Source organism: Sebastes fasciatus, chromosome 11 (assembly GCF_043250625.1).
Source record: "Sebastes fasciatus isolate fSebFas1 chromosome 11, fSebFas1.pri, whole genome shotgun sequence".
Lineage (NCBI taxonomy): Eukaryota > Metazoa > Chordata > Actinopteri > Perciformes > Sebastidae > Sebastes > Sebastes fasciatus.
This window is the reverse complement of record NC_133805.1, coordinates 35,253,413-35,275,807: the sequence shown is the minus strand read 5'-3', so window position 1 is coordinate 35,275,807 and position 22,395 is coordinate 35,253,413. Positions and strand designations below refer to the sequence as shown.

At 43.6% G+C, this 22,395-nt stretch overlaps 1 protein-coding gene, 1 long non-coding RNA gene and 5 other non-coding genes across 7 annotated transcripts; 3 read left to right on the top strand and 4 right to left on the bottom strand.

Moving 5' to 3' along the window:
* Window positions 1-3,519: 3,519 nt before the first annotated feature.
* LOC141777306 (uncharacterized) lies at window positions 3,520-12,229 on the bottom strand. The gene is made up of 6 exons (XM_074651446.1): window positions 12,132-12,229; window positions 11,734-11,998; window positions 11,427-11,640; window positions 10,109-10,587; window positions 7,987-8,014; window positions 3,520-3,635 (listed from the first exon to the last, which is right to left on the bottom strand). Exons 1-6 carry the CDS (start codon window positions 12,227-12,229, stop codon window positions 3,520-3,522), a joined length of 1,200 nt encoding a protein of 399 aa, XP_074507547.1.
* On the top strand, window positions 7,838-7,911 carry trnat-ugu (transfer RNA threonine (anticodon UGU)). Its single transcript has one exon. It is a non-coding gene; the product is annotated as a tRNA-Thr (tRNA).
* Window positions 8,637-8,710, top strand: trnat-agu (transfer RNA threonine (anticodon AGU)). Its single transcript has one exon. It is a non-coding gene; the product is annotated as a tRNA-Thr (tRNA).
* A 4,073-nt stretch (window positions 12,230-16,302) lies between the features above and the next one.
* On the top strand, window positions 16,303-18,036 carry LOC141776305 (uncharacterized). Its single transcript, XR_012595740.1, has 5 exons — window positions 16,303-16,508; window positions 16,858-16,911; window positions 17,026-17,136; window positions 17,301-17,378; window positions 17,486-18,036. It is a non-coding gene; the product is annotated as an uncharacterized LOC141776305 (long non-coding RNA).
* Window positions 18,037-18,968: 932 nt separating this feature from the next.
* trnat-ugu (transfer RNA threonine (anticodon UGU)) lies at window positions 18,969-19,041 on the bottom strand. Its single transcript has one exon. It is a non-coding gene; the product is annotated as a tRNA-Thr (tRNA).
* Window positions 19,042-19,276: 235 nt separating this feature from the next.
* On the bottom strand, window positions 19,277-19,350 carry trnat-agu (transfer RNA threonine (anticodon AGU)). The gene has a single exon. It is a non-coding gene; the product is annotated as a tRNA-Thr (tRNA).
* A 293-nt stretch (window positions 19,351-19,643) lies between these two features.
* On the bottom strand, window positions 19,644-19,717 carry trnat-ugu (transfer RNA threonine (anticodon UGU)). Its single transcript has one exon. It is a non-coding gene; the product is annotated as a tRNA-Thr (tRNA).
* Window positions 19,718-22,395: the final 2,678 nt, after the last annotated feature.

The following is a 22,395-nucleotide window of genomic DNA, read 5'->3' as shown; positions in this document are numbered from 1 at the left end:
AGGTTGAGGAGGAGCAGAGTGCAGGAGTGAGCAGGCAGGTTGGAAGCAGCCACAGCTGGCAGGTGAACAGACCTGAGCACAGAGCAAAAACGAGGTAAGTCCAAAACAAGAGCAACAGCAAAGACAAGAGCAAAAAACTAGGGAGCCTGATTTAGTTAAATACCACTGAGGGCGACGGAACAATCTGGCGATGACTGGCAGGAAAACCGGGGTAGATATACTGCAGAGGTGTGTGTTGATTGGATAATTGCTGTCAGCTGCTCCAGCAGTGCCTGCCCAGGAGAAGGAGGAGGAGGAGGAAGGCCACACCTCCCAACATACTGACAGACTAGACAAACCAGGGGAAAACACACAAGAGACAAAAGGGCAGGGAAACAAAAGGAAACACTAGACTGCCAAAGTGAAATCATGACAGTATGATAAGGAAACTTTAAGGAAACTTTTTATTGTGGTACTGTCCTTTCTCCAGAGGTGTCCCAGGGAATCTATTGTCCTGGGGTAGTGGTCCAGGGGTCAGGGTTAGAAGGGGGTGGAGAGTAGAGACAAGGGGTTGGGATTAGGGTTATGGTTAAGGGGTTGGGGTCAGGGTTAGAGGGGGGTGGAGAGTGGAGACAAGGGTTAGGGTTAGGGTTGGGGTCAGGGTTAAATGGGGGAGGGGGTGTAGGGGCTAGTGATAAAGGGAGGCCCCCCCCCTCCCTCTATCACTCCCCCCCGGTGAAAGAGAGGAGAGGGGGTAAGGGTCAGGGGAAGAGGGGGGGGGGAATAAACTGTGGAGAGAGGGTGAGGTTATTCGGCATTGAGGCCTTTGGGTGTGGTGGTGATGAGTTTTGTCGATCCAGATTTTTTCTGCTCTTTTTCTCTGCCCACTGGTCCAGCGGTCGTTCGCTTCGAGGCCGGAAACAATGAGGTTATTGATTGGGTGGTGTTGGAAGTGTTGAACCAGAGGTGTGGTAAGCTTACCTTCCCCAATGTTGTACAGGTGCTGTTTCAGTCTGGTGAGTATGGTGTGTTTTGTTTCACCGATATAGAGTTTATGGTAGAGGGTGCATGTGATGATGTATATGGCATTGGTGGTACTGAGGGAAAATGAGCCGAGGGAGGGATAGGCCGCTCCACTGTGGGGGTTATGGATGTACTTTCTGTGTTTATAGTGTGTGGAGTGAGGGTCTATTGTTTTTATTTGGATCTGATTAAGACAGGGGTTCTCAACCTTTTGCAACTGAAGGCCCACCTTCCCAAATAAATGAATAAAAAACCTAACATGTTTATACAACAAATAATAAACTGGGCTGTAGATATGTGTTATGCCACTGTCAGCTGTAATGACCAAAATACATATTCTGCTTACCCTCAGTGAGACACTTGGGCTTGCCTCTGGGAAATAATGAGATCAAGTCGTGGTGGGATGGGTGAGAGGCTGACACGCAGAGTAGCATTCAAAGTTGCTTTCAGTTTGTTCCTTGCCTTTGATTTTGTGACAGTCACAATGGAAAACCCTGACTCACATAAATAGATGGTGGTGAAAGGCAACAGAAATTTGATTGCCCGTTTTGACAGAGAGGGATATTGACTGGCAGCAAGTATCCAGAATGAAGCAAGGTCTACTTGTGTGAGCTGAAGCTTCAGGCTGCTGTCTGCTGATAGTTCCATCAGTTCATTTTCCAACACAGTGGAGAGAGCTATGTCTTCTGAAGCAGGATCCACAGAGAAAGGGTCCAAAATCCAAAGGTTTCCATCTCGTGCATCTTCTGGGAAGTAGTCTGTAAACTTTCCCGACAACTGAGTCAAATGCTGGGTTATAACACTGGATATGTTGACATGAGGAGTGGCTTCCAAAGTTTCACTTAGGAGTGAAAACACGTCAAATCGTCCCTCCTTGACTCTTCTGTTACACAGAATAAGTTTTTTCTTGAAGCCCTCAATTTTGTCTGAAACCAAAAACACTGTGCTGTTTCTGCCTTGCATTGATATATTGAGCTGATTTCACTGGTCAAATATATCTGATAAGTAGGCCAGTTTTGCACAAAAGTTACCATCAGTGTAATGCTCAGCAAGAGGGGAGTGCTGCTCTTCCAGAAATGTGTGCACTTCTCATATTTCCTCACCACACGCTTCGGAGCTTTTACTGGCGCAGGGTTTTCTCCCACATCACTTTTTCGCTTTAAAAAACGATCCATTTTGTCTCACTGCATCCGAGAACGTTAGCTAGCTAACAGTGGCAAACACGTTTGTCTCTACCTGATGATGTTTAGTGTTTTTACACAAGGCCTATTGAAGGAGGTTGGGTCACACATGCGCAGTAATATCTGCTCTGCACTCGCTGAAATTGAGCCGATCGCAACGCACGACCGCAGCTCCAGTTACACTGCGCATGTGTTATACCCAATACAAGACCCGTGTCCGCCCGTGTCTCAGCCTCCTTCAATAGGCTTTGGTTTTACGGCAGCTGGCATCTTACCTCCTTTAGGTTTTACCTGTTCACTTTGCTAAATAATAATAAAAAAATAATCTAGTACCACTGCCTCCGCGGCCCACTAGATGGCACTCTGAGGCCCACCGGTGAGAATGGCTGGATTAAGATGTCCTGTAAGCTTTTATTTTTGCGGTATGCTGATATGGTACTGTGATGTTGAAATGCTGGATGGTGTGTCTGGAAGTCAGTAAAGTTGGGTTTGATGGTGCAGTGGAGAGTGATAATCCTGTGGGAGAAGGTGGAAACGAAGGGTGTGATATGTGGGGGTTCGGAGGTCGGAGGTCGGGGGGTGGGGGTCCTGTTGGTCTGGTGAGTGACTGTCGGCTTGTATCGGGACCTGGGGTGGAGCATGGGGGTTGGTGGAGCGGGTAGGAGCGAGAGATGCCAAGGTGCTGTTTTTGACTGTACGTAAGAATCGTTTGGAGAACCTCTTTGCCTAAGACTATTGAAGAGTGTGGTGGTGGAGTGTTCGAAGTCTGAGGGTAGGGAGGAAATGCGGTGGAAACGGATAATTTGGGATTTAATGATGCCTTGGCGTGGTAGCTGGATTTATGGAGTAGTGCCTCGGTATCGGTGGCTTTGAAGAAGACTTTGGTGCGTATGTGTTTGTGTGTTGAATTATGTGGCTGGAAAAAAGCTGTTGTATCTAGAAAGTTGACCTGTTGTGTGTCTATTGTGTACTTAACTGTGATGGATGGATGGTGGTTGTTCAGGGTGTGGATGAAGGCTGGGAGTGCTAAACTGTGGGTCCAAATGCTGAAAATATCATCAAGGTAGCAGAGGTATAGTGAGGGTTTATGGGTGCACTTGGCCAGGGCTTCTCGCTCCCACTCGTTCATGTAAATGTTGGCATAGGAGTGGGCGAATTGCTGACCCATGGCTGTTCCGTGGACCTGGAGGAAGTGGCGGTTGTTGAAGGTAAAATCATTGTTATTCAAGCAAATATTTAATAATTGAATAATTTCTTTGTACTTTGTATTGCTGTTGGGGTGATTTTGGAAAAGGGATGTTACTGCTTGAAGTCCTGATTCTGTCTGAATGTTTGTCTATAAGCTGTCTTTGTCAATGGTAAAGAGATGTGATTGGTTTGGAACAGCCATGGGTCGGATGATGTCCAGGAAGCGGTAGGTCACTCTCTCCAGCTCTTCATCTTCATCCATCACTGTGAAGCAAACAGACAAGAATTAGAATGTCCTAAAAATATGTCTTAGGATAGTATGAATAAAATCACGACTGAAATAATGTAAGTTTACTCCCTTTGGATTGCTAAAATACACTGGATACCATGACAGCATGCACAATTTTATGTCAAAACAAATGGAAAACAAGACCCAGCCATGGCTTCAGCGGGGGCCTGTGAGGTATGTGTCACCAGAGAGGAGCCAGAGGGGGAGGGCAGCTTCTTCTGCAGGTACAGTGGTAGCTCGGCATTTATTTCTGTAATGAAGAAACGCACATTGATCTATTAATATGTTATGGACAGGCATTGTTTTAATAACAAATGTTAATAGGGAGGGTCTCAATGGAGAGCTGGAATTAGGAGGTTTACATCTCAGCTGTAGCCCCTTTACTGTCTACATATTCTCACTGTATTTATCAGGGTTTTGTAGAAAAAACATTAATACCAAATACCTTTACTTTAATATTACCTCTTCTACCTTTTATAGTACCTCGATTAAGTGCCTGCCTTTCTGTACGTCTTAACAATGAGCTCTGTTTGTTGAGGCAGAATACATAGTACGTTGAACACAACATGACAAAGTTTGAAAAACCCTCAGAGACATTGGTTCTATATTAATAAACAATATTCTGGTGTTCTCTCATCTTAACAGGTGGAAGAAGTACTCTGATCTTGTACTTCAGTTAAAGTACTGATACCACAGTGTAGAAATACTCTGCTATAGGTAAAAGTCCTGCATTCAAAACCTGAAATAAAAGTACAAGCCGTGTTGACAACAGTAACGTTATACAACGGAGACTGAAAGCGGTCGACGTAACGTTAAGTTCAAACAACGACTTTATGATTCATATGAAGCTTGTTCATTTATCATTCTGGCAATGCGTGTATGTAAAGTAACGTTAGTGTGTCCAGAGTAACGTTATATCTAACCCTACAGCTGATATAAGCTGCTGATATACGGTAGTTAACGTTAATGTTAATGTTAACTAACAAAGTGATGCTTTCAACTTAAGGAACTCACATAAACTGTTTAAGGACTTAATGTTAAGTTACGTTAGCATGTAATTCATCCGAATATACCGCGGCGACACAATAAACCGAAGAAACATGGCTATCGTTAACTTAATAGCGTTCACACAAACAAGAAAACATCAGACAGCGCCAGGATACATTATGATAACATGTTGGTTCATTGTTAATAATGTTACGTTAGCATGTAATTCATCCCAAAGTCGCCAACATAGACGCACGACACAATAAACCAAAGAAACACGACTAACGTTAACTTTATAGCGTTCACACAAACAAGGAAACGTCAGACAGCGCCAGGATATATTATAATTACATGTTGTTAATCTTTAATTTATCTTAATATAACTTACCGTTCAGCGTAATGTCCACACAGCGCAGCTCAAGTTGATGTGAACTGTCAATCATCCAGACTGTCACTGACAGAGACGCCGGAAGCAACAACTCCTCTCCTCGGAAAAACTGCGACAAACGAACAGTAGTGGCCAAAGATATATTGCATCCGTAGTGGTTCAGCACTACCATAGGAAATTTATGGAAATGTATTTTAGCTAAAGAATCCCTAGGTGCCGTGCGGGCAGGGGTTCGATTCCCCGACAGGTAGGGTTTTCTACCAGCTCCTTATTATTCATCCAGAAAGACAAAAGTTGTAAAGCAGCAGAAGCTGTTATTTCACAGAAGAATGGAGAATTCACAATTAGCAGCATCTCATAATAGGAACATTTTTGTCCATGAAATATCATATTCATACCATATGTTGATTTCCGGGAGGCTACGGAGAAGGACTTTCCTTTGGCACCGTGGAAGTTCTGGCAAACTGTTAGACGACTCAGGAAGGGAGAGCAGGGTTTGGCTCAGGCTGCGTTCAGCAGGGGAGGAGAACTGCTGACCCTGACTGAGGATATTGTCGAGCGGCGGAAAGGGGAGCGGAAAATCAGGTAGAAATTTGTGCAGTGTGAACTAGCTATAAGGAGAACTGAAAAAATCAAGCACTGATAGCGCAAAGCAAAGAATGCACCAGCTATCACAAAGGCAAGAAAACCAAGTGCACGTTTAATTGAACAAGTACGTTACATTGATATGCCCTGTTCTTCTCAGCAATTGGGAAAGTTCAGAACATTTTTGAAAATTGGTGTTTCCGGTTGTTTTACAGGTTACCCTTCAGCGATCGGCCTGCTAACTCAAGTCCTAACAACTCCTAACACTTCCTACCCCCGCCTCCAGCAAGTCCTAAACATAGGTCCTAACATTTTACGACCAAGTCCTAACAGCCAATAGGGAAGATGGGGCAAAAGGGACTAACAGCCAATAGTGCAGCAGTGGCATGTAACGTGACAAGGACAGCGGCGACAACGGATATGCCCCCTTCTCCATCTCTGACAGCGGCGAACGAAGAAGAAGCAGAACGGTAATGTTATTTACAAGCAAATGAATGTGTGTAAAATGATTAATTTTCGAATTACTCTTTATTTTATTTTTATAAATACTCTTTATTTGCTAGCTGTGCTTGATTAAAATTGTCAACATACCTGCTTCCATAGTTTTTTTGTTTATATCTAACTACTCTTGTCAGACGGCGCAGGCGCCATTTTCCCCGCTATTAATATTAGCTTTACTAGCAAATTATTAAATGCAAAATGATTAATTTTACTCTTTATTTGCTAGCCGTGCTTGATTTAAGTTGTCGATGTAGCTGCTTCCATCGTTGTATTTGTCTAATATAGTTTACTCTTCCTTTGTTAAATGTGTCTCTCTGCCTGTCTGTCTGCAGTCAGAAGTCTTGTCCATGTCTGTGATTGGTCACATGCTGCAAACACCTCCTCGTTCATGTGAACGCGCTCACAGCCAGATAGAGAAACCCTGGATTGATTTACTGAGTTGATAACCAGCTTCGTAGGATCGTTTAGCGTGATCTCGGTTGTTAGGGTTAGTGAAGCCAGATAACAAGAAGATACCCTGGGTATGTTGAACTGGCTTCGTAGTACAGGCTTCTGATGTGAACACATTGAAGAGATCAGATCTTTCAGACCACATTCAGAGGTGGTCTGGGCCACATATGACCACATTCTTTTAGCAGTGTGTAGTGAATGCTTCCTGGCAACATTAAAGACCGCCTATTCATCTGATGTCCAGCTGGGATCCGCGGGATCACCGCGCTCCTCCGGTGAATAAACAGGCGGACACAGGCGCTTCTCAGCATGGAAACGGCCTACTGTATCCTGTCGGTACAACTTTATTTTATTAAAATAGATCTTGTTTATAGGCTACATATCTACAGACTATCAGACTACAGACAGGAAGTGCATTATTATCATACTGTCGGAGATGTGTCGGTGATTTTGTTCCGCAGCTCTGCGCGGAGCTGACACCCGACGGTCCGCCTGTCAGCCCTTTTATTTTGATATTAATAAAATGTACCAGATTTCACGAATATGTAGGATATTACTACTGACATTCATGTAATATTACGTCACAACGGCTGCTGTATTAGCCGTGTGTTTACTACGTGTTTATTTGCATATAGAGCGGGGAAGTGAGATCAGATCACAAGTGGTCACTGAAGACGCATGTGGAGACGCATTCTAATGCCAGGTGTGAACAGAAGTACTTAAAGCTGTCCACTTGTGATCCGATCACTGAGGACACATGTTAATACCAGGTCTGAACAGGGCCTATGTGTACTGCAACAGGACATTCTTGAAGAGATTCAAGACATGATTTGACATTGTCCTGGAAAAACATTGTCTCATTTGTGTGGAAATGAAAGGAAACAATGAAAGAAAGAACGGAATGAACACCAACAAGAGGAGGTGGTGTAGTACTATAGTCTGGTGACCTATCCAGGGTGTACCCCGCCTTCATCTAATGTCAGCTGGGGTCTGCTCCAGCCCCAACGCGGCCCTGAATAGGATAAGCGGATACAAATAATGGATGGATGGATGTTTATTTCTGCCAGCTCTATATCAAGGGTTTAGTCTAGGCAGGAAAACGACATAGTTAAGTTTAGAGAAAGACTTTAATTCTGGTTAAATGTTGACTGTTGGAGTGAAGAAACACAGAATGGAAGAAGCTATCAGTGAGTTTTTAAGTGTTTTAAATCCAGTACTGTTTACTAGCTCGTTGTCTTCTTGCAACTGGGAGCTGCAGCAATAGGAGCCGCTGTGGCTTAGTTGGTTAAAGTGCCTGTCTTGTAAACAGGAGATCCTGGGTTCAAATCCCAGCAATGCCTTTTGGTTGCAGAGATTGTCTCTGTCTTTGGACTAAATGCATTTCAGATGAACTACCCAATACAAGTTTGTTTTACCTCTGACCACAGTCAGCATTGCATGCACCTGAAACCACACCCAACGGTGATGTCACAGGGTCTCGGAGTACACCTGTACATCACTGCAGCATGGTGAGAAGTTAAAGGTGCCCTGTTTAGTTTTCTTGTGAACAAACAAAGTTCATGTTTACATCATAGAAATAGAATAGGAGTAGAATGCACATCAAACTGTTTTCCGTGGTCATTCAACCAGTGCAAAAGAAAATGTTGATTTTTGTTAATTGTTATGGTGACAACACACGTCAGTGCGTCAGTTGGACAGTAAGGTGTTGTCGCAGATCGCTGGGAAGAGAGCAAACACAGCTCCGGAGATGGTCACCGATGGCCGGCTATTTAGTAGAGGTAGCTTGATCTTTTCCGAGTGGCAGAAAGTGAGGCAGAGGGACCGACCCAGCGCTGCCACTGGCCACCAGTTTTCTGTTTCTGTAACCGTTGTAGAATTAAAGCATGGCAGAATTAGCAAGCTAGCTAACTAGCCAGCTGTTCACTACTTAGCTCCATTACCTTCCTCAAAAAAAAAAAAAATACATTTGCAAAGCTGAGTTTTTATGTGTTTAAAATCCAGGATAGTTTACATCCATGGTTACTAGTTTGTTGTGTTTGTGCAATAGGGAGCAACAACTGGAGGAGGTGCTGTGGCTTAGTTGGTTAAAGTGCCTGTCTAGTAAACAGGAGATCCTGGGTTCAAATCCTAACAGTACCTCACACAGGACAGCAGTCTGTAGACTTTAAAAGTAGAAGAGTTATTCAGGACATAATGTGACATTTTTCTGGAAAAACATTGTCTCATTTGGAAACAATGGAAGAAAGAACAGAATGAACACCAACAAGAGGAGGTGTGGTAGTACTATAGTCTGGAAGTTATGGTTTTCTCCTGAATGTAAAGAGGTTTCTGATTCGATCTCTGTCTCTGAGCAGGATACTAGGTTGGTGATGGAACCTCATAAAATAAAACCACTTTTTAAACAACTCTGTACTAAGAAGGCCACAGGGCCAGATGGGATATCTGCTTTTCTTCTTAAAACATGTGCAGAGGAGCTAACGACAGCATGGTGCCACATCTTCCAAAAATCTGTGGACTCTCACACCATCCCCACCCTCTGGAAGAAATCAATAATTACACCGGTCCCTAAGAAAACGTGCCCAAAGGTCAACAATGACTTCAGGCCGGTGGCTATGACATCCATTGTCATGAAGTGTTTTGAGAGGATTATGGTGACACTGCTCAGGAAGGAGGTGGAGGTGCATTTAGATCCTTTTCAGTTTGCCTATAAGCGAGGCCGCAGCACAGATGATGCTATTAATTGTATCACTCATTTGGTAAGTAAACACCTTGAGGATCCAAATGCTTATGCACCTGGGTTGTTTGTTGACTTTAGCTCAGCCTTCAACACCGTGCAGCCGCACTTGCTCATGGGAAAGATGAGGGAGATGAGTGTAAATCTTTTCACCTTAAAATGGTACCTCTCCTTTCTGACAAACAGAACGCAGCAGGTCTATGGAAGTTTTTATTGGACTTTATTAGTTGTAACCCACAAAAGACATTCCACAAATGTGTACCATGATCTGCAAATATTTCACTATCCACAAACATGTTTTTTTTTTTATTTGTGTTGTGTAAAGTCACATCCACTAAAATATAGGGCAATTTGCAAATGCACATAACTTACTCTGTAAATACGTATTTTAAGGTTTACATGTAAAGTGATAAACACGCATTTGTGCATCTATTTCTACACGTGGAATGCTATTAGCGCATTTGCAGATCGCTTCCTGTGCATTTGTGGGCCACGTGACATTTGCAACTTCCCTCCTGTTTGTTTACGGAATTTTGTCCAATTGGTACCGCGGCAGATCTGTAGAAACAATCTGTAAGTTAGAGGTGCATTTACTAGCTCTACCAGGAGGGGGCGACATTACCTCACATGAGCTGACGGAACTACAGTCTAACGCTGCTGGCAGAAAACTATAGAAGAAGAGTCTAAGACAAACAACAGCCTGGCTTCTGGAGGTGAAAGACGACGTGGAATATCTTTATTTAACGCGAGCCAGCGTCAGTGACAGAATCAGTTTGATTGCATTGTTTTCTATCAGAATGAACAAGTTTGGTGTAGAGTTCAACACCGGGTGGATCTTGGATGCATGGCAAATGTTTCGGTTGCACCTCCCACACATGTGCCATACTCTCAGGGTTAATCAGGCGTAAACCTGAGGAGTCTGTCAGCTCCCACATGGACTTCAGCAATCCGTCAATCAGACCACGAATTTTCTCAACCCCAAGAGTTCTCCTTCTGCAATGCCTGGCCAGTTCACTAGAGCTGATGTTGGCCAGAACTTGCACTTCTGTGGGAGCATGACCAGCATGCTTTTCTTTCAGTTCTGACCTTTTGGCTTCTTTGAGGCGGCCGATGTCATCCTGGTCCCACTCAAAAATGCAACTGGACAATTTCGAGCAGAAAATGCCATACAGAGGGTGGTGCTCTGTTGTGAGACCACAGGTGAATCGCCTCATGAAGTGAAAGATATCCAGTCTCACCTGGGTCTTCCACGGTCGAAACCAAATAAGAACTGGGGGTGCACCTGTTACTCAATGATAAGTCATAATCATATTGTTATAATTCAATTTTCACCATTATTGAGAGCTTACAAGCAGGTGTTGATATTGGTCAACAGAAATGCAGAACAAAGGCTCTGGGCTGGCATTTGTAGTGAGTGACTGATGAGGGAAATGAGAACAGTTGAGCAGGTGAATGAGGGAGTCTAGTGAAAGATTATGAGGGCATCTGGTGGACAGGTAGGGAATCGCAATTAATAGTTTTCAGTAAGTCGGAATGTCATCTATGTCTCCAAGGTATGAAAAAAAAAACTATAGACCTATAGTCATGTTGTTGTAACAACATGAATTTTGTTTCACTAGGACATCAGATAAGATTAAATAAAATCTAGCAGTTGCAATACACATTGAGAAGAGTACATATATAAAGAGTGCAATACATTAACTGCCTGTCTGTAACTGCTATATGTTGTATGTCTGAAACATTGTTCAATGTCCTGCTGCCTGTCTTGGCCAGGACACCCTTGTAAAGGAGATTTTTAATCTCAATGAGGCTTTTCCTGGTTAAATACATTTTAAATCAAAAAATGATTAAAAGTACATTAAGTTAGATATGTGAAATACATGAAATGTCATGTCTCTTTGATTACTGTGGAAATTCTGACTAAACATTTCATTGTATAATTTAATTATTAATATTGTTAGTCTGTCTGTGTGTGTATATATGTATGTATGTTTATATGTAAAATCCAATAAAGATATTGTTTAAAAAAAAGTACATTAAGTTAAACATGTTTGTAAAAGTTAACTTTTGTGTCTGTAACAAATAATACTTTACTAAGTAAACATTCTGAAGGTCACACACCTGTGTCGCTGCAGCAATCCCTGTCAACATAAAGGACCTCTGGCTCTGGCTCCCCAGCATCCTTGTAGCGCTTGACGATGCCTTGACATAATTCATCAAGGCCAGAACCCTCACCAGTGGTCAGCACGCAGTTTAGAACCTGGCCACTTTCATTGCTGACGTTGGTCATCCATGTAGCTGTGTCTGCAATATCACCAGCCAGTTTCTTTGTGATCTATAACAAAAATAAACAATATAATCAAGTATAATCAATGACCATCAATGAAAACAAGATTTTGTAAAAGGTTTAAAAAATATTTTCTTGTACCTTTTTTGTGGAGTCCAGCTTTAAAACCCTGCCATATGTTGAGGTGATCACACCCTTCATCTCATCCAGATGACCCAGGATCTCGTTAGCATGGACCGTCTCAAACCACTGTGCGAGAGGTAGGGGACGAAAGGGTGGTGGCTGCAGATAGACTGCTGCTTCCTCACAATGAGTTATGGCACTCCTCCTTTTGTGTAGCTCACAGTCGGACAGGTATTCAATAGTGCGTCTTGCCCACTCCTCGCTGTGAACTTCCTCCAGCCAGCTGTGTGGTGAGAATAGCAGGGAACCTGTTTCTGTGGGCAGGATCCAACTGACTCAACATCTCAGTACTCCAAGGACAGACAGGGATCATGCACTTACTGCACCGAGGATAATCTCCGCTGACCAAGTAGTACCTGGAGTCAATGTCGATGACTTCCCGTACCTTCGTGTAGATCCCGGAATGGTTCATCTTAGTGTTGCACTGATGGCACTTCAGTGGAATACCCCACATTCGCATTGGTGCCCACAGAAACATCCGCTGCCTGAAGTATGTCATGGGATCAGGTAGTGTTGTTGCTGGTTTTGGTGGATTGGGTGGATGGATAACTTTTTTTGGAGCTGTTGCTTCAGCTGTCCTGCGGGGTCGTAAAGACACTGGGCAATCCACTCCCGGTCGGCTGGTTTGATGACCCGCATGAACTGTTTGTGGAGAAGACTCACCCAATTTACCTCCGGCGGCCTCAGGATGACAACATGGAGATGGAGGAGGAGGTTGTTGTGGTTGTGGTGGTGGAAATGGCGGGTTGTTTTCGTGATGGTGGTGGAGGTTGTTAGCATAAAATAATTTCCTTGTAAATAACGTTAGCGTTCTGCTTGTTCTTCTTCTGTCGCTCCGTTCGCCGCTGTCAGAGATGGAGAAGGGGGCGTATCCATTGTCGTCACTGTCCTTGTCACGTGACATGCCACTGCTGTGCTATTGGCTGTTAGTCCCTTTTGCCCCATTTTCCCCATAGGCTCTTAGGACTTGGTCGTTAAATGTTAGGACCTATGGTTAGGACTTGTTAGGAATTGTTAGGAACCTGTTAGGATTTGTTAGGACTTGTTTAGGACTTGCTGGAGTGGGTGGGGTAGGAAGTGTTAGGACTTGTGTTAGGACTTGAGTTAGCAGGCCGATCGCCGGCCAGGTACGACAACCTGTAAAACAAAAGTAAATACCAATTTGCAAAAACGTTCTGAACTTTCCCAATTGCTGAGAAGAACAACTTGAACTTGTTCGGTTAAACGTCCACTTGCTTTTCTTGCCTTTGTGATAGTTGGTGCATTCTTTGCTTTGCGCTATCAGTGCTTGATCTTTTCAGTTCTCCTTATAGCTAGTTCGCACTGCACAAATTTCTACCTGATGTTCCGCTCCCCTCTCCGCCGCATGACAATATCCTCAGTCAGGGTCAGCAGTTCTCCTCCCCTGCTGAACGCAGCCTGAGCCAAACCCTGCTCTCCCTTCCTGAGTCGTCTAACAGTTTGCCAGAACTTCCACGATGCCAAAGGAAAGTCCTTCTCCGTAGCCTCGCGGAAATCAACATATGGTATGAATATCACATTTCATGGACTAATTGTGAATTCTCCATTCTGCTGTGAATTAACAACTGCTGTTGCTTTACAACTTTTGTCTTTCTTGGTGAATAATAAGCAGCTGGTAGAAGACGCTAACCTCCCCGTCGGGGAATCTATTGTTTGTTTGGCGCCCTTTTTCCGAGGAGAGGAGGAGTTGTTGTTTCCTTCGCCACTCTGGCAGTGTTGGTCTGGATGAGCTACACTTCGCATCGACTTGAGCTTGAGCTGCGCTCTGTGGACATTACGCCAAACGGTGAGTTATATTTAGATAAATAAAGATTACCGACATGTTACTATAATGTATCCTGGCGCTGTGTGGCGTGTCCTTGCTTGTGTGGACGCTATAAAGTTAACGGTTAGCCGTATTTCTTCAGTTTATTGTGTCGCCGCGGCCGTGTTGGCGACTTTTGGGATGAACTACAAGCTAACGTAACATTATTAACAACGAACCAACATGTTACTATAATGTATCCTGGCGCTGTCTGACGTGTTCTTGTTTCTGTGAACGCTATAAAGTTAACGTTAGTCGTGTTTCTCCCGTTTATTGTGTCGCCGCGGTACTTTGGGATGAACTACAAGCTAACGTAACATTATTAAAAACGAACCAACATGTTATTATAATGTATCCTGGCGCTGTGTGACGTGTTCTTGCTTGTGTGAGCGCTATAAAGTTGTCATTAGCCGTGTTTCCTCAGTTTATTGTGTCGAGCTGCTGCGGTACTTTGGGATGAATTACAAGCTAACGAAACTTAACATTCCTTAGGTTGAAAGCATCACGTTGTTAGTTAACATTAATGTCTAATGTAGCGTTAACTACGGTGTATCAGCAGCTTACATCAGCAGTAAGGTTAGATATAACGTTACTCTGGACACACTAACGTTACTTTACATACACACATTGACAGAATGATAAATGAACAAGCTTCATATGAATCATAAAGTCGTCGTGTTTGCACTTAACGCTACGTCGACTACTTTCAGTCTCCGTTGTATAACGTTGCTGTTGTCACAGCATGTACTTATACTTAAGGTTTTTAATGCAGGACTTTTACTTGTAGCAGAGTATTTCTACACTGTGGTATCAGTACTATCACTGAAGTACAAGATCAGAGTACTTCTTCCACCTCTGTTAAAATGAGAGAACACCAGAATATTGTTTATTAATTGAGAACCAATGTCTCTGAGGGTTTTTCATACTTTGTCATGTTGTGTACAACGTACTATTCATGCTTAATTTTAACACTTATTATATGCTTCTATACCATATTACAATTTTCAAAATACTAAATAGGCCACGTTTGTCTGAGCTTGTCAAAAGCAGAATATATCAAATATAGTCTAATGCATGTCTGTTTGGGATAGGAAAGGTGAATTGAATGCAGGGCGTTGCTGGATAAGACACTTCACACTTCAGTGTTACTTGAGTCAGAATCACTGGTTGGGGGTGGGGGGGCTGAGCTCCCTTCACCTTCAAGTTCTTTCCCATGGGTAGTTCAAAGCATTTAACCCATGGAGGGGGGGGGGGGGGGGGCATCTTTGAGGTGTAAATAGTCTGCCTCAACAACCAGAGCTCATCGTTAAGACATACACAAAGGCAGGCACTTAATCAAGGTACTATACAAAGTAGTAAAGGTAATATTAAAGTAAAGGTATTTGATATCATTTTTTTTTTCTTCAAAACCCTGATAAATACAGTGAGAATATGTAGACAGTAAAGGGGCTAGAGCTGAGATGTGAACCGCCTAATTCCTGCTCTCCCTTGAGACCCTCACTATTAACATTTGTTATGAAAACAATGCCTGTCTATAACATATTAATAGATCAATATGCTTTTCTTCACTACAGGTAAAATGCAGAAAACTGTTTTTTTCCCTGGGAGAATGAGTGTCACATTCCGCAAGGGACCACTTGGTTATCTCCGTCAGGATCCAACGGATGCAGCCAAACTCCTTAAAGACAACCCCTCTCTACAGGACAAGTCTGCACCCGTGAAGGAGGAGCTGGTCAGGAAAAATGCACTGTCTGTGATCATTTTAAGAGGAGGGGATGCTTCAGATAAAACTGAGGTGGCTGGAGAATACATCCTGCAGTTTGGGAAATATAAAGGGAAGTCCTTCCGCTGGCTCCTTGAAAATGACATTGGGTATACCATCTACCTAATCAAGAACCAGCAAAAGGAGGAGACTGCAGGAGTGTTCATGGCAGGGGGGCACAGCAAGGACAGCCTGCTGTCATTTGTGAGCTATGCCCTCAGCTTTCAAGAAATCCAGTCTCCTCTCAATTATGAGAAACAAAAGCCAGTTGTGACAGCAGCAGCATCAGAGGATGACCAGCTGGTTGGTTTTGGCTCTCGTGCCAAAAGCACCTGGAGAGAGATTTGGGACAGCAGGGATGATGGCTATGCAGCCTTTATTATGAGGAAAAGCTGTGCTCCAGGAACAAAGATGCACAAACTACAAGTGTACCTGCAGAAGAAGCTGCCCTCCCCCTCTGGCTCCTCTCTGGTGACACATGCCTCACAGGCCCCTGCTGAAGCCATGGGTGGGTCTTGTTTTCCATTTGTTTTGTCAAAAAAATGTATATGCTGTCATGGTATCCAGTGTATTTTAGTACACCAAAGGGAGTAAACTTCGTCTTCCATTATTTCAGTGGTGATTTTATTCATACTATCCTAAGTACAGTAAAGCCATATTTTTAGTACATTCTAATTCTTGTCCGTTTGCATCACAGTGATGGATGAAGATGAAGAGCTGGAGAGAGCGATGCTGGGTATCTGTCCTTCTAAGCAACATGTGCAGAGCTGTGAGTAAACATTTGTTGTCTTATATTGGTTTGTTTCTACTGCCTGAAGATTCAAAATAATTTACAGTTCAGCCTGTTTAATATTAATTGTGTATTCTATATAGTTTATATTTAATTGTTTTTGTTTGTGTTTTACAGCTGTTTCTGCACCATCAACATCAACTGCCAGACGACAGGCTTCGGGAACAGAAAGAGGTTCTTAACCAAACAAAAACGTCCTGTCGTCGACAGAGACTCTGGGACCATGAATTCTTATCCCAAACCGAAGCATGACATAAACCGTTCCTTCTCATGTTGACCATGTTCTGGTCATGTTTGTGTTTTGCTGTTCAACTTGTTGTCCTAGTGACTATGAATTGATTCCAGTCATGGCGAGGGTAAGTAGCACTCTTTATTCCAGTTTTTAGACTTATATGATGAATATATATATATATAGGACTGCTGTGGTTACTAACACTTGTATGCATGTGTTTGCAGTGTGCCATGTTGCTTCCCCTGCTTAGGCTAAATTGTAATGACTGACTACTAAATATTTATCCATACAGAACTAAACTGCATGTGTATGAATGAAATTCTTTATACTTTAATGTAACAAACAGTCTGTTTAACTATATAAGGCTGAGATAAGCAGGTGAAGTAAAAGATGGATAATGTATGCCTTTACTAACACCAGTTTTTTTTATATTGTCAAAATATAAATGACTGACAAGATTTTTTCTGTTGTAGTACCATCTGCTACACTGTCCACACCAACTGAACTGACGGGTTCACAAGTAGATGGTAAATGCATTATATTTCTTTTTATCCATTTAAACCTTTCTGTCATATTCCCTCTGATTATGTCCGTTATAAACCAATAATTGATTACTTTTTGTGGTCCTTATCTCCTTGCAGCCCCTGCTCTGCCGATGGTAAAGAGACCTGTGCCCCTTCCTCAGGAGCTGATGTTCCTGATGCCAGAAACACCAGGACCCTTGCCAACAGAGACAACTGTCACTGTCCCAGGTGTGTATTATTTTAACTGTATTTGCATCTTAAAAATATCCATATGTAGTGTCCATCGGAACTGTTCTCATTGATGTAAATCAGATACTGGTGCACAATGTCATAGTCAAGTTTTTTATTTATCTTACTGTGAATAATAATGAAATGTTTAATATTCTATATAGTGTCAGAGGCACTTCCGATTTCTCCTGAGACGTCTGCAGAGCCCATTCAACCGCCGCTGCAACCGCCAAGAGCTCAAAGTAAGTATTTGAATGTTCTTGATTTGGTTGTGTGCGTGTCAAAGAGATAGAATCAAGTCAACACACAATCTTAATAATTTGCTATGTCTTTCTTCTTGCCTGACCAGGTCAGCCATTACCCAGGCCATCAGCTGTCCCCAGCTGTCCTCCTCCACAGCTTAAACAGCATTTGCATAGGAATGATTCTGTCCCAAGCTTTTTGATCCATATTTTATTTATTTGTTTTTACCTTTATTTTATTCAGGGGGAGGTTCACTGAGGGCAATGCTCTCTTTTTCAGGAACGCCCTGATCACATTCACACAGTTACACATTCACACCTGGAAGCTGCCCAGTACAACCACAGTCTGATCTGCTGGTCACTGAGCAACTCCACTGGAGCGGTTGGGGGGGCCTTGCTCAAGGGCATCTCAGTGGTGGTAATGAGGGAGGGCCACCACTGCCCCATATAAGCGGTTTATCAATGTAACCGTGATCACTGTAACCGGTTTCCACTGTATATACTGTATATTTTGCTCATGTAAATAATTATTACATTTATTATATACAATATTATATTTACTTTACCTTACATTTTTGTGTGATATATGTGTGACCTTGCAATATGGGCTCTGTTGAATATTTACTGTTACAGTTGTGGTTAATAAATACATTTAATTCACTAATGTCTACATGTCTCATTAATAAATTAATAATTTATAGTGAACAGTAAAGTCTCTAATTGAAGTAATTAAGTAATTGCAATTTAAATGTTACACATAGGAAGAAAACTCTGTAATATAATTGGTTAATAGCTTTAAGTAAGTCAAGAACTTGATATAACCAGACTAGTCTAATCTAATGATAATCAGAAGAAGTAAATAACAAACTAAGACTCACATTTCTTGATTCCCAAATAGCTCATTATCTTTGACAATGTATCACAGACTTTGTACCAAGTGGGATTCGAACCAGCTCCAGATAATCATTCTTAAATATTCAGGAGAAAACTGCTGGACCAGAGCCGCGTTTTCAGCACCTTGGACAGCGTTAATAAGTCTGCAATTTCAGTGGCTGTCAGTGTATGCCACCTATACGCGACTTGCCCCGCGCTGACAAGCGGAGATACTGTCCACTATACTAACGAGGACTGCTTCATCCCTGTTTTTGGCACGTCAATGGACAGGTGGCGCTGTTCCAGTGTATACAGGGAATATACAGAGATATGGAATGAGCCCGTAGGTGTGAATGTGAGTGTGATTGGTTGTCCGTCTCTAGTGTCCGCCCTGTGATAGTCTGCCGATCTGTCCAGGGTGTACCCCGCCTACCTTTACCATTTATCCATTACCTTGACACATTTCTCCATCCTTGCCTCAGGTGGGAATGGAACCCATGACCTTCAGCTCCACAGCAAATACACAGGAGCAGAATCCCCCTTCCCTCTCAAACCATAACTTCCAGACTATAGTACTAACGCACCTCCTCTTGTTGGTGTTCATTCCGTTCTCTCTTCCATTGTTTCCAAACGAGACAATGTTTTTCCAGAAAAAAGTCACATCATGTCCTGAATAACTCTTCTCCTTTTAAAGTCCACAGACTGCTGTCCTGTGTGAGGCACTGTTGGGGTTTGAACCCAAGATCTCCTGTTTACAAGACAGGCGTTTTAACCACCAAGCCACAGCGCCACCGTTTCTTGCCGTCTTCTTCTCTCATGTCAAAGCTGCATTCATATCCAAAATGTAAAAAAGAGTTCAACACAGGAGCTCTCTGTTTCCTCATCACAACAGTCAACTTTTAACCGGAACCAGTCTTGCTCTAAACTGAACCACTGAGTTTTCCAGCCTAAACTAAACCCTTGATGTTGAGGTGGCAGAGATAAACATGACAGACTTCATTTAAGAGCTCATTTCTGCAACAACCAGGCACTGCTGGGATTTGAACCCAGGATCTCCTGTTTACTAGACAGGCACTTTAACCAGCTAAGCCACAGCACCTCCTACAGTAGTCGAATGACCATGGAAAACAGTTTGATGGGCATTCTACTTCTATTCTATTTCTATGATGTAAACATGAACTTTGTTTGTTTACAAGAAAACTAAACAGGGCACCTTTAACTTCTCACCATGCTGCAGTGTACAGGTATACTCCGAGACCCTGTGACATCACTGTTGGTTGTGGTTTCAGGTGCATGCGATGCTGACTGTGGTCGGGGGTCAAACAAACTTGTATTGGGTAGTTCATATGAAATGCATTTAGTCCAAAGAGAGAGACAATCTCTGCAACCAAAAGGCACTGCTGGGATTTGAACCCAGGATCTCCTGTTTACAAGACAGGCACTTTAACCAACTAAGCCACAGCGCCTCCTACTGCTGCAGCTCCCCGTTGCAAGAAGACAACGGGCTAGTAAACATGGATGTAAACAGTACTGGATTTAAAACACTTAGAAACTCACTGATAGCTTCTTCCATTCTGTGTTTCTTCACTCCAACAGTCAACATTTAACCAGAACAACAGTGTTCCTCTAAACTTAACTATGTAGTTTTCCTGCCTAGACTAAAACATTGGTACAGAGCTGGCAGAGATAAACATCCATCCATCCATTATCTGTACCTGCTCATCCTATTCAGGGTCGGGCGGGGGGGGGGGGGGGCTGGTGCAGATCCCAGTTGACATTATGTGAAGGCGGGGTACACCCTGGACACGTCACCAGACTATAGTACTACACCACCTCCTCTTGTTGGTGTTCATTCCGTTCTTTCTTCCATTGTTTCCTTTCATTTCCACACAAATGAGACAATGTTTTTCCAGGACAATGTCACATCATGTCCTGAATCTATTTTCCCAAGATCTACTGTTTACAAGACAGGCACTTTAACCACTAAGCCACAGCGTCTCTGTTTTTTGTTGTCTTCTTCTCTCAAATCAAAGTTGCATACATATCCAAAATGTAAAAAATAGTTGCAAAGAGTTCAACACAGGAGCTTTCTGTTTCTTCATCACAACATTCAACTTTTGACCAGAGGTCTGTACTACGAAGCAAATTCAACATACGGTATCTTCTCGTTATCTGGCTTCACTAACCCTAACAAATGAGATCCCGCTAAGCGGTCCTACAGCGGTGGTTATCAACTCGGTAAATCAACCCAGGCTTTCTCAGTCTGGATATGAGCGTTTTCACATGAACGGGGCGGTATTTGCAGCATATGACCAATCACAGACATTGACAAGTCTACTGACTTGCAAACAGACAGGCAGAGCGGCACATTTTACAAAGGAAGACTAAACTTTATTATAAACTTCTTGCGCTCTCATTGGCTGTAGCTTCTGGCAGGAGTCCCCAACATGTCCAGATATTCAGCATGCTAGATATCTGGAATGTGTGTGCAAGGCATCTGTGTGTGTGTTTATACACTCATATTAACATTTGAAATCTCTCTCCCTCAAGGTGATGAAGAAGCTCGCAGGTACAGCCTCTGACACGGCCACCTGGGTTACTAACGTTGGTAACGAGTACGGGCAGGTCCTCATGAGGTCCTTTCTGACAGAAGGGTAGACCGACTTATCCGACTCGTTCGGGGGGGGGGGGGGTCACAAGGACTCGCTGGTCCCTCGTCCTCGCAGACTACGTGGCCATCAGAGAGGCAGTGCTGGCAAGCCGAGGATGATGGCTCAGACTGAAATCCAGCTCTTTGAGCTAAGTCAGAGGACCCTGTACCAGTGGTAAGAGTTAAACATGAAGCTGTGTTGATGTGTTGTAATCTCTACTGTCATTGATGTTAGATGAGGAGCCTAAAAACAGCCTGTGTTTGTCTTCCAGGTTCTCTCGGCGCCAGAAAGGGGCGGGGAGGGATAAGCTGCTGCAGGGAACTGGCGTCGTCCTCCAGCTAAAGGGCTGTCCTCTGTACAGGTCGGGTAAGGACAGCCCTTTAGCTTCAATGTCCCCGAGGACCAGCCAGGACCCTCACATCAAGGTCCCCCTCCTCCCCCTCCACTCCCTACTCCCCCTCCACCAGATGAGGAGCAGCCAGGACCCTCATCTGGTGGCCACCCCCATCCTCGTCCTCCTCCAGCACCGCACCCGGGTGGCCTTATCACTCCTCCCCCTGCTGGCCAGCCTCCTCTTTCTGGACCAAAAAAAACTGTCCCGGTCCACGATGTACAGGAAGAGGAAGGCGGCCAAAGCTGCCGCAGGGCTGGGGCCGCCGCCCAGGAGCAAAACCCGCCGGCCGATGTTGCAGTACACCTGCAGCAAGTGTGGCAAGCCCAGGACGATCGACACCGGCCACACTCGCATTGGAGGAGTCGCGTATTGCGCATCGGTTGGCGTAAAAACTGTGGAGGAATGGAGGGAGGAAATGAGGACACGGGGGGGAGACCAGGGCGGGGACTGAGGGACATTTGAGATGCAGCTCAGCACTGTGGGTCAACAGGAAGAGGAACACCAGAGAAAAGGCCATGCTGTGATTTGGGATCAAAAACTTTTGACTTTTGCTCTAGGTCTCTAGTTTGATCCATCCATCCTCTGAATGCTCTAGGTCTCTAGTTTGATCCATCCATCCTCTGAATGCTCTAGGTCTCTAGTTTGATCCATCCATCCTCTGAATGCTCTAGGTCTCTAGTTTGATCCATCCATCCTCTGAATGCTCTGGGTCTATAGTCTGATCCATCCATCCATCCTCTGAATGCTCTAGGTCTTTAGTCTGATCCATCCATCCATCCATCCATCCATCCATCCTCTGAATGCTCTAGGTCTCTAGTCTGATCCATCCATCCTCTGAATGCTCTAGGTCTCTAGTTTGATCCATCCATCCTCTGAATGCTCTAGGTCTTTAGTTTGTGGCTGTAAAGTTTCATGAGGCTGTGATTATCCTAGAGTTCACCACAGGTCATTTTATACAGGGAGGTCAATAAAATGTCTCCTATGGGGACTAACATCATCACACATGAATCCAGTTGGGCTCATTGGATCCACCAGAGTCTCAGCTTATGTTTTTTGCCCCAAACTGCATGTGATTATCATAAAGTGGGCATGTCTGTAA

What these genes read in the sequence shown, in the direction of transcription:
- LOC141777306 (XM_074651446.1), bottom strand. Translation starts at nt 12,229, where the DNA reads ATGTGGGGTATTCCACTGAAGTGCCATCAGTGCAACACTAAGATGAAC. An exon ending in GTCATCGACATTGACTCCAG is followed by an intron (nt 11,999 to 12,131) that starts GTACTACTTGGT and finishes CTCACCACACAG; the next exon opens with CTGGCTGGAGGAAGTTCACA. An exon ending in AGCTGGACTCCACAAAAAAG is followed by an intron (nt 11,641 to 11,733) that starts GTACAAGAAAAT and finishes TTTTTGTTATAG; the next exon opens with ATCACAAAGAAACTGGCTGG.